The sequence below is a fragment of the Branchiostoma lanceolatum genome, chromosome 13 (genome assembly GCF_035083965.1).
Source record: "Branchiostoma lanceolatum isolate klBraLanc5 chromosome 13, klBraLanc5.hap2, whole genome shotgun sequence".
Classification (NCBI taxonomy): Eukaryota; Metazoa; Chordata; class Leptocardii; order Amphioxiformes; family Branchiostomatidae; genus Branchiostoma; species Branchiostoma lanceolatum.
In genome coordinates, this window is record NC_089734.1 from 3,181,236 (window position 1) to 3,199,051 (window position 17,816).

At 42.3% G+C, this 17,816-nt stretch overlaps 1 protein-coding gene across 1 annotated transcript; it reads left to right on the forward strand.

The window, feature by feature from the left end:
• The first annotated feature begins 10,034 nt into the window (after window positions 1-10,034).
• On the forward strand, window positions 10,035-13,327 carry LOC136446941 (glycine receptor subunit alpha-4-like). Its single transcript, XM_066445610.1, has 6 exons — window positions 10,035-10,112; window positions 10,645-10,794; window positions 11,021-11,173; window positions 11,596-11,810; window positions 12,196-12,303; window positions 13,133-13,327. Exons 1-6 carry the CDS (start codon window positions 10,061-10,063, stop codon window positions 13,325-13,327), a joined length of 873 nt encoding a protein of 290 aa, XP_066301707.1. The 5' UTR covers window positions 10,035-10,060.
• The last annotated feature ends 4,489 nt before the right edge of the window (window positions 13,328-17,816 follow it).

Here is a 17,816-nt window from a genome sequence, read left to right on the forward strand (position 1 = left end):
CTTTTAAATTCACCTATTACATGACGCAACATTGCAACGTACGTGACAACTATACGTCACGGCGTTGCCTAGGTAACGGTTGTAGTCTGGAGGTGTGTAGGGGGAGTGAGAGGGGCGGTGACGACACTTATGACGTTACAAAAGGTGACTTGCAGAATTGCCTAGTTTCCGGACTTTCTTTTTCATATCGTAAGGAAAAAGATATCGTTTTGCGGTGCCCAATAAACGACATTTGCATATTCAGTGGATAACGAAATGGCGTCTGTTGTTTTTGCAGCAAAGCTTTTAAAAGCTTGCATAAATCCCGTGGAATTGTAATTCTACACGCTCTGTTCAGCATTCAATTTTGGTACAATAATCTAACTTTACGTCACAACCTACGTAAATAGGTCAACAGTAAACGTGGCAACGCAGTTTAGTCCACATCTAATGGCAAGGAATTTTCAGACAAATGCACTGGACAAAGAAAGAAACGACCTTTGAAATATTCATCCCTTATCAACATAAGCGATCGCGGGGTCTACATGCATGAAATTGATGAATATTCCATGCCCAAGCCACAGGCAATGTGGGGAAATTATTTACATGTCATTTTACACATCTGTCTCCGCTTGAGTGACGAACAGGGAAAATCAACAAAACCTAGATTGAAATTGACTAAACGGTGGCTTCTGTTAATTAATTTTCCCAGTTTCTAGAACACGATAACTAGGCCAGTGGGGTCGGTAGGCATAAAGCATAATCAAACCGTGTCGCTATAGTAATGGAACAATTTACGAGATCAGACAATTTCTACGTACACTGTCTTGAATGGGCGTTGCCTGAGGCTATATGCCGGCTTCGGCAGTGATCGGAAAAGTACAACTGTCAAACGCATCAAAAAACGGCCTTTAAATCGCTACGTCAAAACCTTACCGCTACAGGGTATTACGTACAGTCTACGTTATCAACATACTCTCGCCACATACCTGTAAATGGTAGTTTGGTTGTGTATATCGAGGTTCCGTGTACCGGTGTGTACGTCCGTCCTTCGCAGTATCGGATCGGAAATGGGGACGATCGCTAGCAGACGCCAAAAGTCATTGAGTATGGGCGTGACGTCAAATCAGCTGATCGGGGTCGTTCACCTTTGACCTATTTGTCACCAGGTTTCCAAAAATTCTTCTTTGTTCCCCCTTTTATGGCTTGAAACGAATTTAAAACGCTTTTTTTCGTGTGTGCGAGAGAGTGTAACGTTGCGTAGTGATTCAGAATGGGAAAAGGCCCAAGGGAAGATATCGTGTGTGTGCTAAATTTTCTGTTTAAAGTTCGAAGGGTGAATTTGAAGAAGGGGGTGTCTTGTAAATATAATTTTGAATAATGTCCTCAGTAGAGTAGAGCACAAAAACAATAATGTCAAATTGATTATTGACCATATTTTTATTGTTCATGAATAGTACGTCAGGGTGTGAATATCTAAAGATATGACAATACTGTAAATATTAGACTATTGTTTCTACCTATGACGTGAATAGAATGTTCCAACTGATGTAGTGACGCAATAGCGGGAATTATTTAATCTCCAAGCAGATGTAGGGTTGAGCTCAGTGTCTTACGTGTGTTTTGGGGGCTATACTTCTTTAATATGGTGGTCCCCGTCTCTTTCCCCCTCTCTCTCTCTCTGTGTTCCTTACCGTAGGAAAAGGTGAACGGTAAAAATGACACACTAGTACTACTAAACGCCATAAAACATGCGTAAAACACTCAAAGCATAATCCTACATCTGACCTACATCTGCTTGGAGATTAAAAATTGATGGAGAGGGGCGTGCTTTCGTTTCACGAACTTTTCATACTTGATACTTTTTCACAAATTTCAGTACTACACACGCAGAGTATAACGTTACACAATATGCTCATATATGTTTGGCCATGAATGGATCTTTATGGTAGTGGTGGGTAGGTATTCATTCATAACCTGGTACTAAAACTAGAGCATGCTGAATTGGTCTGTGAGGGGTATGTGTACATGTACACAAAGTTTACATTGAACCAACCTCCTTGATTAAACGGTACATAGACATTGATCTTTCTGCCTCTCCACAAACAGGCCTGTTTATCAAAAGGTGGTCGACGTCTTGATGCAAAACTTACGCATGGTTATGTAGATAGCCAACCAAGAATGGAACAGACTGACCTTGTCACGGGAGGATTTGAACTACGGCGTTCGTTCGCAGGAACTAAGTTTTTAGGTAACTAATTATAATTAATATAAATGTGTATGTATATTCTCAAAAAGAGCAATATGCGATGTGCCAAAGCAACCGATTGTTATTGTTAGCAATTGTCACAGCTATGGACGTAATACATTATTGGCCAAGGAGCATTAGATCCCCATTGTTGTATTTGGCTTGCAATAGTAGGCATCATCAATTTTTCAAATTTCATTAATCAGTCATGGCCATTAACATTCATATACACTTCCACACAAATGTTAGGATTAAGAAGGGAGTTGCTAACTACGCGTATAATTTCCCTTGGGACCTTCTATGCTCGCATCGTACAAAGACCACGGCTTACCGGTGCGCTGCTGTTTTCGGCCGAGGCGTTTGAGTCGGTCGAACACACAAAAGCATGGCCAAGCCAGGTCTAGGCTTGGCTGTTGCCGTTGCGTTCGCCATTTTCCTTGTCACGGTGTCTTCTAATCCATCGTCTGGTAAGGAACATTTTCTTTACTTTTAACTGTCACTGTGTTATTTTTTTACTAGTTGCGCTGAAATGTTTTGGACAGTAGAAGAAGACTTTGTGGTTAACAATTTGAACGATGCCCATACGTCACTTTATATTCAACTTTGAAAATTCCGCTTCAACATATCGTAGTAAAAGTACGACGTTGTGATATGGGGACGTTTAAAATATTGAAACTATAGCGTACTACGATTTCCTACAATATCGCATCATTGACCTGAATATATATATCGTATCGTTATTTCGTATCGTTATTTCGTCCCATGAAACGTTACGATAGAACACAATTACCCTATAGCCCCCCACTCACTGGACCCGCGGCACGCTGGCGGCGTCGCTGCGGCCGGTCGAATTAACAAAGCACTCAACGAATTTCATCGACAAAAAAACGAATCTTTTTAAGCTTTGTATGTTTTGTTGTCTTTTTGGTCATACTTGTACGTTTTGAATGATATTCCCATTTTGAAGTAAAGGGTGACACAAATCCAGTTGACGCAGCGACCCGCCAGCGTGCCTCGGGTCCAGTGAGAGGGCCAGGGGGCTTATGGTAGCACGTGAATTACTACATCCCTGTCAGTCCCTTCCAGCTCGCGTGCCCTACATGACAAGCTAAACATCATTACCCACGTCTGTCTTCATAACGATTACTTCGAATTCCCAACCCAAACTTGATGATACCTCACTTGAAAATTAAGACAGTGTGTTTTAATAACTCTCTTTTTAAATTCCATCATCAACCAGGAGATTGCCAGGTGGGAGATGGAGCATCCTACCGAGGAACAGTCAGTGTGACCGAAACAGGAAAGACGTGTCAACGCTGGGACAGTCAGACACCTCATATACCCAACTACACACCCGCTAATCGCCCATCATCCGGACTGGATCACAGCTACTGCCGGAATCCGGACGGCGGAGGCGGAGTTTGGTGCTACACCACGGATCCCGGCACTAGATGGGAGTATTGTGACGTCTGTGGTAAGGTCTGATTATGTGACCTTAGTTCTGTGTTATGATCTCCTTTCATCTGTATCTACTACTACATCTGCTCCTCGACATTTCAGTATTAGCATACACATCAATCAATATCCTTTGATGCTTTAACGACACCCTAAATTTCAAGTGGGACTTAAACATGTTGCGATGGGAGGTCAGAAAACATTAAGATGCTTAGTTTGCCGTGTGGATGGGGTATGGCATCATTTCCGTGTAAAAAAAAAACCCATAAAAATAGCGAAAATGCGTCTACGATATGCGTATTTTTACTATTTGATGGTACATTTTTAAATACATCATCAGTTTTTCATGGTCGGCCGGGGAGAGTCGGGAGGCCATGTTCGGCTATGTGTAACCTGGGCTTAAGGCCGGGGCTCCCCTCTGTCCCGTATAAAAAGTGTACCGCTTACAAAATCGTAACGATAGCGTGCTACGATTTCTTGCAACAACCCACATCATAGCAATATTGAACTAAGTACATGTATATGTACTAGTATTGCAGAGGCGTTGCGTTATTTCGTGACAATAAACGATGTGCTAACGTACAACGTAATGATGTGCGATGTACGCAGTTAGACGTAAATTATACAAATTAGTAATTGAATTGATCAATACAAGAGGAAATTCTGAGATTCAAGTGTTTTCAATAATGAGACTCCAATACATCTAGCATATGTAAATTAGTCTATGGCACGTGAAACACTAACAGATAAAAATCATGAACATAATGTCTCAATTTGCATGAATAATACGAATACGCAAAAACATTTTTAGTGGGAATTTCATACGTGACATGTATAGATTAGTTGAATATATGCAGATATTATGAAAAGGTGGAAGTCATTATCATAATTAATGGTGACAAGTTGAAATGTTATTTTTCGGTTATTTTTTTTGTTGACTAGCTGAATGAGTGTGTTTGTCTGTCTGTTTGTTTGTCTTCTGCAGCTGCGGTAGGTGTGTGGCCCTTGAACGCACAATATGGAGCATCAGACGTAACCGGAAACGGAAACGACGGGACGGCAACAGGAACCAAGTTAGCCCCAGGGCCGTATGGACAAGCCGACGGAGCTTTCAACTTTTCGGGAACTGCAGATTCCTACATCGACATTCCCAACAATGGCGAGCTGGATGTGCGCTACTCCTACACCATACTGGCCCATGTATTTCCAACTGGCGATAGTGGACCAATCTTCGACTACGCCGGGAACAACGGGCAGTGGGCAGTGCACTTTTGGCAGCTGTCTCCACAGACACTGCAGTCGCGGTAATTTTACTTAACATTTACTAACATAATTCCACCAGAGTACATAACTCCGCCACCATGAAAAGATACGTCCAAACAGATCTCCAACCCAACGTCCCCCAGTATTGCACCCAGTGTAGATTCAAACTATGCATACCGGGGGGGGGGGGGGGGCGCTGCACTAGAGATATCTCAAACCTATTTATTAGGATTTACCAGACACTGGATATTGATCCTTTAGAATGACCCTTCCCTACCCAGTCACTACTTTTAAAATCATCTCCTTTAAACATACTGTCTTATTCCTTGCTGTCCTCGCTATTGGTGCGAGAAAGAAAACAAACAAACACACACAAAAATGTTGCTTGTGTGTACAAGCCCTACTAACAAGAAGCAGTTTTTTTTTAAAATTCTATGTTGATTTCTTATTCTCTTCGTTTCATCGGCAATCGAATGGTATTTTCACTGTCTGCTGTAGGCCGGTAGGAAGAGATGGATTTTTCTCTCCTGATGTCGGTGCGAATGTGCTGCAACAAAACGCTTGGAACTACGTCGGTGGAAGATACGACAGTACCACAGGGATAGCATCCATCTGGAACAACGGCGAACTTGTCGGTGAAGCACATAGCGAAGCTGCCGAAGTTGCAAGTCAGTACCCCATCCGGGTGGCGGTGAGGGCCGGAGACAGCCGGTACTACGCGGGTCGCATAGCCTGCCTGCAGCTGTACAGCTACGTCATGACTGAGGCACAGATTGCAGCAGCCCGTGATGAGTGTGGAGGTGAGTTCAATGTCCACGGCATTTGGTACCAGGATATTGGGGTTCTCTTTTACACAATTGTAACAGTGTGGTTCAAGCGCCATTTACTGATCAGTCTAACTGGTCAGGACCTTTTAGCGTTTTAGACTTTTCAACGCAACAGTAATGCCTCTCACCTTAAACTTTTGGAGAGTCGATTCAGCGATACCGTATTAAAAAAAAATCATCTGAATTGCAATATCGTCTACCTGCAGACGATAATGTAAGGTACGTTTTTTAACGATATCTTAGCAAAGTGGATTTTGTTGCGCATAACGCAATATAACGATATCGAGAGTCCCAAGACGATATCGTAGACTTAAAACGATATCGTTATGATGTAAAAAATACGTATATCGTAGACGTATTTGCGCTATATAGTCAGTGCGGGAAGGTAAGACACCATATAGAGTTTTTAAACTTGATTGAGTTCCCTTCCCTAGTTTTTCATGCGTGGCGAATGTATTACAAACCATGTAATCAGCATTTTCCTCAACTGTGTGACTGCTCGACTTCATTGTCTTTTATTTTCCAGTTGTAGCCCAAACAACAACAGCTCTGACTACAAGAACAACGATGACAACACCTACTCCTGCTGCTACTACTACTACTCCAATTACAACTGCTGCTACTACTACTACTATAGCTACTACTGCCGCTTCTACTGCTTCTGCTGCTACTACTGGTGCTACTACTACTACTACTGCTACTGCTACTACTGATGCTATTACTACTACTGATTCTACTACTGTTGATTCCACTACTTCTGCAACTTCTACTGCTGCTACTATTACTGTCGCAACGACTGCTGCAACTACTATTGTGACTACCACTGCTGCAACTACTACTATTGTTACTACTGCTACTACTACTGCAACTACTGCTGCAGTCACTACTGCAGCTACTACTGCTGCTACTACTACTGCTGCTACTACTACTGCAGCTACGTCTATTACTGCTACTTCTACTGATTCTACTACTGCTGTAGCTACGTCTACTACTGCTACTTCTACTGATTCTACTAGTGCTGCAGCTACGTCTACTACTGCTACTTCTACTGATTCTACTACTGCTGCAGCTACGTCTACTACTGCTACTTCTACTGATTCTACTACTGCTACAGCTACTTCTGCTGATATTACTTCTACTGCAGCAACACCGGGAAGAAGTAGTCCAAGAACAACAACAGGTGCAGCTAGTCTAGAATCGTCAGCTTTGGTATCTACCGCTACGAGTACAGCCACAGGAGTATCAGAGGATACCGCCCTGAAAGAAGTGGAGGAAGAGTGGAAGACCGTTCTGAAGAGAATGTCTGAAGACTTGTCGGCATTCAAGTCTGAGCTGGTCAGCGAGGACAACGCGACGCAGGAAGCGTGGCACGAATGGAGAGCCGGAGAGCGCATGCCGCAAGGGTACGACAACAACGTCAGTCCACGGACAGGTGTGTAACAGCATTCTAGGATCTTCTAGGTACTCAGAGACAACTTTCTGTACAGAGCGTCTTACGTCACCGTCCATATCAATGAGACAGGCAGGTGCTGGTAGCCATGTTTGGTGTCCTTCATTTGCTTTCCAATGGTTAGATAGTTAAAATCCTCCCACACCATAAGGTGTAGGGCGGTGCCCATCTCTGTTTCGTAGCCCTGGGCCACACTGTGGTACAATGACTGCAGCACGGGGCTAGTTCACTGGCAGTGTTGTGTGTTGAACTTCCATACTGTTTCAGAAGTATGTACCATTTTTAAGTCTTTGGTGACCCTGTCCAGAGGTGTCCTACCCGGGCGCGAACTCGGGCCTTCTGGCTCTTTATAATGTATAAATTATATGTTTTATTATAGTTTTAACGGTGAGTTTTGAGTATTCTTCTGTTATGCTCCTATTTGAGCTACACGCACTTGACAGTGGTATTTGAGAGTGTCAGCATAAGATGAAAACGCTAGAGCTATCATTCACTGAAAGGCAATTGAACTCAGAGTGCCCTTATGGGAGTACAATGGCCGGAGATTTAACATACCTTCTGCTTCCATTTCATTTGTTGATGTCTCTAATACCTCCTAACTAGGGAGTGAATGAGACATACAGAAACGTACAAACAGAAAAAAATTGTGTTGACTCATTATAAACAGCGCCGCTAGGGGCCCGGTACGCACGCGTAGGAGTACAATGGCGGGAAATCTAATCTAAAAATATAACATTACGTGAAAACGCCACTTACCGTCTTATATCGGAAAATCATTGATTGATTGATTGATCGAGCGATTGATTAATTGGACGGATTTATAATCATGAAATAGTTGCTTCTGGTTGGGGTCTTGGGAGGGTGACCATCCTCAACACTAGGCCAAATTCTTTACAACTGTCAATGTCAGTTCATCACCACAGTCATGCAACTTGAAGTTGCCATGGACTTAATTGGCAGTTGCTATGCCATGATTGACAGCTCCGTTGTGGCATTGAAAGAACTGGCATGTTGCTGATATTAAAAATTCATACGTGACGAAAATTCCTATACAATAAAGTGCATGTCAAAGGTTTATAACGTATGATGATATGTTCTGTATGCTAGAATATTTGTTTTCTTTATTTTACACAATACACTAAAGTGCGACATGTCAATGGTTTATAATGTATGATGATATATTCCGTATGTTCGCAGGCAACTTCTAGAATATTTTTTGTCTTTATTTTACATTAATGCCTATACAATAAAGTGCACAATGTCAAAGGTTAATGTTGTATGGTGATATAGTCTGTATGCTCGCAGACAACTTCTAGAATATTTGCTTTCTTTATTTTCATTGTGTGGCAGAAGAGAAGTTTGAAGTGACATCAGCAGTGACAGTTCTTCATGTCGGACCGCTGTCTGAAGAGAACGCGGTCAGTGGCTTATAAGAATCAGCTTGCATCATTGCAATTTTAACTCTTGCAATTCTCTAGTACAACATTCAATTTTTGGGGAGAATATTACTTGTTTTTTCTACTGTTCATGCCATAAAACACTGATAGGGTTCATCAATTTTCCAGGTAACCTGAAACTGAATAAGCATAACCCACGAATGTTAGTGAAATAGATGACATTATCATTGTCTATAATAAATATAACAAGGCATAGCTTACTAAAATATGATGCTTGTTTGCGAAGCACATACATGTTGTATGCTCACTACAATATACTGCTTGGCTGCAGCAGACCAGCAAAAATAGAAGATGGTGATAGAATGGAGTAGAATAGACGGAATGAAATTTAGAATGACATACTAAGACAATATAATATTGATATTAATAGGCCAGTTCCCGCCGCCGTCTTGACCCCCTTCCCCCTACCGAGGCTTCTATGTACTGCAGGCACATGGTTTGATGCTTTAGAAACAGTGCTTAAAAGAATGATCAAAGGAAAGTTTCACTCAAGGAAGTAAACATAACATTCATCTAATGTGATAAAGTGATTGTTATGGTTAATGGTTACTTATTACAGAACCTGTCGGTGACAGTGGAGTACACCATGGCCTGGGCTGATGCCCGTCTCCGCGGTCTGACCACCCACTGGACACCAGTGCCGGCATCTTTGATCTGGGCCCCTCCGCTGGCGTTCGGAGCGGCCGTGCGGAGGGCTGCTGACGTCACCAAGAAGAGAAAGCGCGGGAGAGGAGGAAGCGATCATGACATCAGCATGTGGCTTCACCCGTCTGGAGGATTAGTCCACAAGCTGACGTGAGCTTCTGATCTCCAAGCAGATCCACACGGGGCAAAATCGTAATGTCAGCCAGAGAAGCTCCAGTAGCTTCACTGGCTGACATTATGATATTGCCCCGTGTAGATCTGCTTGGAGATTAGTGAGCTTCCTCCTTGTATCTTTCGACTGACAGTGTGGCAATCCTGCATAGGTTTCTGCCCTGCTGTTGTGACCTAACTCACTTCAAATTATCAAAGACAATGTGAAAACTTAGACACATCCCCATGGGCAAATGTGACTACTATACTTAAGTATATACCATATACATGTGGAGAGAAGTGTGTGACACTGTGTATTTTACGCCATGGCGTTTTACACTGTTTTGGTTGCTTACAGTTTCTTTTGCGGTTATAGAAGTATATATAGAATGATAGAATTGTGGGTATATTATTACAGAACAATATCAGTATGTAATGAAATTATGTATATTTGTATATCTAATGGATGTTATCTTTATACATATTACATTGCTCAGTACCATACTAAAGTTCTGCATTAGGCGTCACACTAACATGTGGATTTACCATCTATAGGAGGAGTCTTCAACTGACCTGTGCGCCGAGTATGGCGAGGTACCCCTTGGATCAACAGGAATGTAGCTTCAAACTACATGGATGTAAGAAATCTTTCTTTTTTTTAATGAAAAAAATTATGTCAGACTGTTCCAGGTGCTCTAGACTGTTTGGAAGCAAATATCACTGAAAGACTGAATACAATGGATATGGTATGATAATTGAAATCTGCACAAAAGATTTAGTAATTAGTGATTAAGCTAAAGGTAGTCTGGTACAGCGATTGGCAATAAGATAAGATTTTAATGCTATTGTCTATTCATACGTTGAATATGACGTCGAACTATGACAGCAATACACTTGTTTACTTGTTAATCCAGCTGCAATTAACTTTCAGGCATGAATTTGCAACGAAATGTTCACCATCATTATTACTATTACTAGGTGGCAAGCAATTAGATAGCCGAATTTTGTGTATATTGACCGAGATTGTGCTTTGGCTCCCAACGTACACACCTCTGGACTCATGGCTTGTATCGTGAGTCGTTTCTTGTACTGTCTATAACATGCAATGTATGTATGTATACTATGTTTTAGCATGTGTTATTAATGTTTATCTATTGGTGTATTTTGCAGACAGTGGGCTGTGTTTCCCTCTTCTCCCGGGAAAGAACGCCAACTCTCCCGGGCCCGTGACGACAGACATGACCGCCATTGTGTCGCAATTCGAACTGACAGGGCTGAGGGTTCATTCTTCAATCCAGCAAATGGACGAAACTGAGACAGGTACATGGTCAAAATTCAATGTTTTGTCATCATTTGCGGTCTCTAAAATATGCCATCACCAAAACTAAGCTACCTGACCTAGTGTAAACATGTCGAGATATATTACGTATCGAGTCGAGACACGCATTTCGACTCGAGATACGTAACGTTTTATATAACTACAGTAGTTTTTGCTATCATTAAACGTGTACACTACTAACTTACAGCAATTGATGTTTTCTTGCAGCCTGCCATCTGGTCACAGGCAAGTGTACCTACAATGCCGACCACTGCCCGGATATGAGGGGGTGCAGTCAGGGGAACGAGTGTGCCGAGTGCAAATCCTACTTCGGCAGTTGCCAGTACGACACAAACGAGTGCAAGAAGCTCAACTCATCAGGTGAACATCTCTTTTTTAGTATCCTGAGTTAGGATTAATTAAAGATTAGATTAATTTCAGAGGTAAAGCTACCGAACTCACGAGTTATTGTTATTAGTCATGGCCAGATTGCCAGTATACTTCATTAGCTTTAACTTCATTGTATAGCTACATGTACATGTAGTAGCAATCGGCCGCTTTATCTTTTATCTGGATATTATTTTTGTGCTGGTTTCATGCTTAACTATAAATCCAAGCAGCATCTTCTTCACCTTTTGACAAAATCATTTCGGTCTTAAATATATGGTCTTATAAATACTTCTTGGTGATATGTATAATACTTAAACATCTCGAAATTGAGTCCAGGAACGTTAAAAAAAAACTAATTGTTCAACCACAATACACAGACCCAAACAGTAACGAATAATCTATTCATGTTTCAGGTCTGAGTGAGATCTCCACCCTGGACGTCCGTCTGCAATTTTCCCGCCGTCTGCAGAGTCACGTGCTCCAGACCTTCCTGCCCACTACGTCAGTGGTGTGTACGTCATGGCTCGGCACCTGGCTGCACCCCCGGGAGGTCAACGCGAGGGTCGGACTGGGGATCAGCACGCTCCTGTCTCTGATCATCAAGAGCAGCAATGGCAGAAACCCCCAGGTGAGCCTCATCAAGACCTCGATCAACTAAGAAATGTTTTGACGAGCGTTTGTTCTTTGGTTGAGTTGATATTCATTTTTTTTTAAATTCTATGATATGTAAAGACTCAAAAAGTTACACTACTGCAATCTTCGTCAGAAATACCAAGTGACCAGTCACCTTAGCCATGTGATCTTGACCAACTGCTGACTGCCCCCTTAAAGGTTTTGCTTTGTACTATAATTTGCCAAACATGCTGAATCATTTGCCACTCAATCGCTAACACCTTCAGTAAGTTATTTAGCCTTTTCGGTGTAGTTTTATTATTTAGCCTTTTTGTCAAAGTTTTACCAGCAACTTTTCAAGTCTGGTAGATGCTATTAATGCATATCATATTTGCTTTCAGACGAACCTGGTGCGAGCCTACGACGTGTGGATGATCGGATGTCTCGTCATGGTGATGTTCACCTTGCTGGAGACTGTCCTGGCCAACTACATCTTCTCAGGAGGAAAGGTTGTCATTTTTTTCTTATTCTTTATTATTTTATTCTGTTTGCAATAGTTTTTTTCTTTACAGCCTGGCCACCCAGAGGTAGGTTCTCATTCACATTTCAGGCTGCTCCAGTTATGCTTTCGTCCTAATTATCTTCGGCAAGAAGATTATGTTTTGGGTAGATTATGTTTTGGGTTGTGTTTGTATGTGTGTATGTATGTGTGTGTGTGTGTATGTATGTAATTGAACAGCATAACTCGAGAAGGCTTCGATGGATTGTCTTGATATTTGGTAGGTGGGTAGGTCTTGATAAGACCTGGACATGATAAGATTTTCCGTAGCGGCTTGTTACGGTACTGCAGCGGAACTTTCTGTTTTGATATCACGTGTTCTGGACATGCTATGGTCCTGATTTTTTTAGTGGTAGATAGCTCTTTGGACAGAGAGTAAGTGGTATAGGTTTTGGCCCCCTACAGGTTTTTTGGGAACTGCAGGAGTTGAATAAAATCATGGTAATAAGGACCGCATTTGCATAATTGATTATCAAAGTTAGCATGACCTTCTTTGTTAAGCGCATACTTTGGACAACTTCTGTTATTAAGAAGATCAACTGGTATGATTTGTAATCAATGAGAAACACCCATAATACGTAAATCATTATCTCCATGAAAAATGGAGATATAGTTTTGAGTGTGTCTGTCTGTCTGTCTGCCTGTCTGTGTGTGTGTGTGTGTGTGTTTGTGTTTTCGCACTACTGTAGTCAGCATAACTCAAGAACATCTTGATGGATTACGATGATATTTTTCTGAAATTTCTGTTTTCTTACCACACATACATTATGTACATGCAGCTGGCAGGATGTTCAAGATTGCGGTCGACCAGGGTGGAACCAGCGCCGCGACAGTCTACAGCCTGGGCCGGGGAGGAGGAGGACGAGCAGCACTCCGCAGAGAAAGCGGCGAACAGAGTGGACTTCTTCGCAAGGATCGTTTTCCCTGTGGTTTTTGTGGCATTTTTGATTGGCTACTTTAGTTATTATGCCTGAAGGAATACTGTTGTCCGGTTATGCCTGTTACAATTGCAACAGGGCCTTCACGTTTTAAGCTTGAATTAAAGTTAAAATCAGAATGTTTGAACATGTACGTCAAAAAGCGTCTTTTGGCTTCTTGGAGTTGTTACAGTCCTAGGCATATTTGAAAAGAAATCCATTGTTAGCTATAGAATCATTGAAACATTCCTTTGCAAGGGAGTTTCAAAGACTCTATTGTACGTATATATATATATATGTGCAATCATAATACGTGCCTTTGCAGATATTTACAACCTTCTGCCTACACAAATTATGCATACCTGGGTAGATTTCAGATATAGCATAGTAGGTGTTAAAAACAAATACGTTTGAGAAATTATGTGTGTGTGTGTGTGTGTGTGTGTGTGTGTGTGTGTGTGTGTGTGTGTGTGTGTGTGTGTGTGTGTGTGTGTGTGATTGTGTGTGTAACCAAAAAAGATATAACGTAATGCCTGTTAGTTTACGCTTTTTGGATCTGTAAGCATATATTTAATATCACTGCTTATCAAGTTCAGTTTCATGCACGTACAGAAACAACTTAAGCAAAGACAAATTGAAACTTGACGTTAGATATCATCATATAGGAACGACGAGATTAACAAATTAAAATCAACATCAAATGTACTTCTGCTGCCTTAGGATACTTAAGTACTACAATAATTAAATACAAGTAACGTTACGTTATTTAGGTGGTTAAATCTGAGCATATTTTGGATCATTTGCTTATTTGTTTATTTGGATTATTCACAAAAGTGAAGGGGAGGGCAAAACAGGTGCTTACGTACCTTTACAAGTTGCCCTCCCACGCACAATACATTACGTTCGAGTATACAATATCATACATATAAACATCAAATTACTACAATATCATACATATAAACATCAAATCCAACATCAATATTATACATATAAACATGGTAAGGTCGTCAATATACAATAAATATATACAATAACTGAATATATCATGATGAAGCATTAAGGAACTAGTGCGGTCTTGAGGCAACACACGAACTACACCCGCATGAAGCAGTCCAGGTGCAGCGTAGATCAAGATTGTAAAATGTGCTGAATTTGTCATAGGTGGCCTTAACTAGATTGTGTTTAAATGCCATGATATCAGATGAGTCTGATATCACCAAGACACCCGGAAGATCAGGACTTGGCTTATTCCCGGTAGTAACAAGCCTAGGAATGTAGGAGTGACTGTACGCCAAAGTCTTAGACCTCATAGGAGTAAGCATGTGACATGAGACTCCTTGTGGGTCTAGAGGGAAACGGAACATATTTCCCCACTAATATAATTATTTTTAAAAATTCTTAATCCCTACTTGCAAAGTGTACAACTTTGTTTGCAAGTATGTTTGTACACTGTACATTGTCATTGCGTTTATTCCCATCTTTACTTGTTTGATATGCATTTAGTTTTGGCAAAGATATTCAGATTAGCATTAGGAATGTACAACCATATACAAATATACTTCAACTGAAGATGACCGTATTCTGGGGAACAGCATAAACAACTACTTGTGGTGTTTTAATGTGTGTAGTGCACTTCAAAGCGTGGCTCTGCATATATACACGAATAGCTTATTACCCCTTCCTTACGACAATGCAACAATATAATCTAGATCAACAAAAATAGAAAACAGTACATAATAGATTTTTTTCATCAAACTTGACACAGCCATTGAAAGACAACAAAGTTGATCTGGATTATTTCATAACCACTGTTGGATACAATAATCTGATTGGTAGAATTTACAACATTGTCACCTTTATACAAATATTACATTACACTATCACATATAAGGCAGGTGAAAGTATCAGTCGTGAAACTTAAAAATTCTTTAAAAGTCTGGCTCTTTGTTATCTCCAACTACTACGCTGCTGGTTGGTAGAGGACTGGGTGGCGCCCGGGTTGGGGAGAATGGAAGGGTGCTGGTAGCAGCTTTGGTCGGAAATGTCGGAAATGATTTCCCTCATTTTCGTAGCTACTTCCGACATACAGGGGCGTTCCTATCTGGCTCAGCAAAGGTGTGTGTCTCACTACGATCGCGCTTAACGTAAGCTGCACACAGCGCTCCTTGTCCGTAAGGGGCGATCTGTAAAGAGCAAGAATCTGAATCTGTGTCGGACAAACTAGCGTGGTCTTCAAGGCGGCCCTCATCGTATGGGCCGATGACTGATTCTGAATCACCCAAACTGTCGTGGTCTTCAGAGCGACCTTCCGCGTAAGGACTGATGACTGAGTCTGGTCCATCTGAACTGTCGTGGTCTTCAGAGCGACTTTCAGCGTATGGGCTGATGACTGATTCTGAATCAGCCAAACTGTCGTGGTCTTCAGAACGACCTTCAGCGTATGGGCTGATGACTGATTCTGAATCAGCCAAACTGTCGTGGTCTTCAGAACGACCTTCAGCGTATGGGCTGATGACTGATTCTGAATCAGCCAAACTGTCGTGGTCTTCAGAACGACCTTCAGCGTATGGGCTGATGACTGATTCTGAATCAGCCAAACTGTCGTGGTCATTAGAACGACCTTCCGCGTAAGGACTGATGACTGACTGGTTGGACCTGCCGTGCTCTCCGACAGGCCAGTTGGAGCAGGCAGTGATCACAGGAACACTATGGGGCTGTTGTACATTATCATCCCTCAAACACCTGAAACATTTACAAACTAACTTTATAGCCAACAATATAGTCATAGGAAATAAAAACCCAGCAGCAACGGCTGCCACGTAAATGTACCACATGCCATTGTTATTTCCATCAACACTCGCGCTGGTGCTCATCAGTGAGGACGATGTTGTTTTGGGTGTTGTAGTGGGACGTTGAGTTGAGTGAGAATGTTTCAAGCGTGTGTCATTTTGTACCTCAAAGTTTGTTGTGTATGACCCACTCGACGATGAAGCAGTACATAGCATATTCCTCAAGGCCAAAGGCCCCGCCCCCTCAAGCCAAAGAGTGAAGCTGGACTTCCCCATGTAGTTAGAACACACCTGTTGTTTCCCGGGTTTCCTCATACTAAACTCCCTCATGCTACATTTCGTCCAGCCCTCAGCCCTTAGGTAGGTCCCAACTCTCACTGTTAGGTTACCTGTTGTCAGACTGGCGTGTATTCTTGTGTTTGTGTTGTACGTTATGTTCATGGAGTATTCTGACTCATTTGCAAAGGTCCAGGACAGTTGGGGCAGGTCCTCCCAGTACACGTTACCAAAAGCTTTGTATTCCTGGCACTCGTGATTTTGCTCTGTGTTTACAATCTCCACAAACGGTACCGGGCAGGGAAGGGCGCTGACATTAACCTGGACAGGAGGGCTTTTCATCAGGGACGAGGCGGGACACTTTGTAGGTAGGGAGATCCCTAACTGCCACTGAAGATGACGTCCTATTGCTTTCCAGCGCTTCCACAAATGTTCATACAACCCTCCGTTCGCACACGTACAGCGCAGGGGATTGTTCGGCATTCGAACATCCCACCTCAACTCCCCCCTCCCCGGATACACAGCGGCGATATAATTTCCCTTTAGATTCACTGTGATTGGTGTTGACGGTTTGAAACAAGACCCTGACAGAAACGTCAGCTTGTTGCGCGCCAAGTTTAGACGACCCAATCTCTTGTTTGAGTGGAACGCGCCATCTGCAATCCGAGAAATTTCATTGTACTCCAGGTGCAAGCTCCGCAATTGTTCAAGCTTAGTAAACATGCCTACGCCGACCGACTGGAGCTTGTTTCCAATGAGGTAGACATTTCGTACAGACCGCGTTCCCTGCAGTACCCCAGGCGCTATGTACCAGATAGAATTTGCACTCACGTCCAGCCAGTCCAGCTGTAGTCCACGCAGCATGTCGGGTGCCATCGTCAGGAACTGGTTGTCTAGGACATAGAGGTACCGCAGCAGCGGCAACCCGTCAAAGGCACCAGTCTACAATGTAAAGGTCGGGGTTTTAGATCATTTGTGAGAACAGAAAATAAAAATGCTCAAATCTAGCCAGCCTTACATATAGCTTGTGTGGGTTATAATGAATGATAAGTGTCCTAAACCCCTCAATAAAGCTGTAAATACTAATCATGGGCTGCGGAGACTTGAAATCGTTCATTTCAATGTAAAACCAATAAAACTATGTCATAACACCCAGAGTATCTGTAGCCTGTAACTCGAGATCAAACAGGTTATTTTACACAATACGTGCGTGTAGCAATCTTACCTCCAGACAGGTGATGTTGTTGCCCAGCAGCAGCAGTTCCTCAAGTCTCTCCATCCCCTCAAACGTGCCGCTTCTCAGGGTCTGAAGGTTGCTCCGCCAGATGACCAGGGTCTTCACCTGTGGTAGCTTAGCAAGCGCGCCTACCTCTATGGTCGTTATGTTACAGTTGACAAGCCATACACTGCAGATTTTACCACATGGTATCTTTGAGAGAGCAGTGGTGTCACCTGTATTCAACGTGCCAACGTTGTGATCG

Coding starts and splice junctions, on each gene's coding strand:
- LOC136446941 (XM_066445610.1), top strand. CDS start 10,061: ATGGCGAGGTACCCCTTGGATCAACAGGAATGTAGCTTCAAACTACAT. Junction 10,795..11,020: donor AATGGACGAAACTGAGACAG/GTACATGGTCAA, acceptor GTTTTCTTGCAG/CCTGCCATCTGGTCACAGGC. Junction 11,174..11,595: donor CAAGAAGCTCAACTCATCAG/GTGAACATCTCT, acceptor TTCATGTTTCAG/GTCTGAGTGAGATCTCCACC.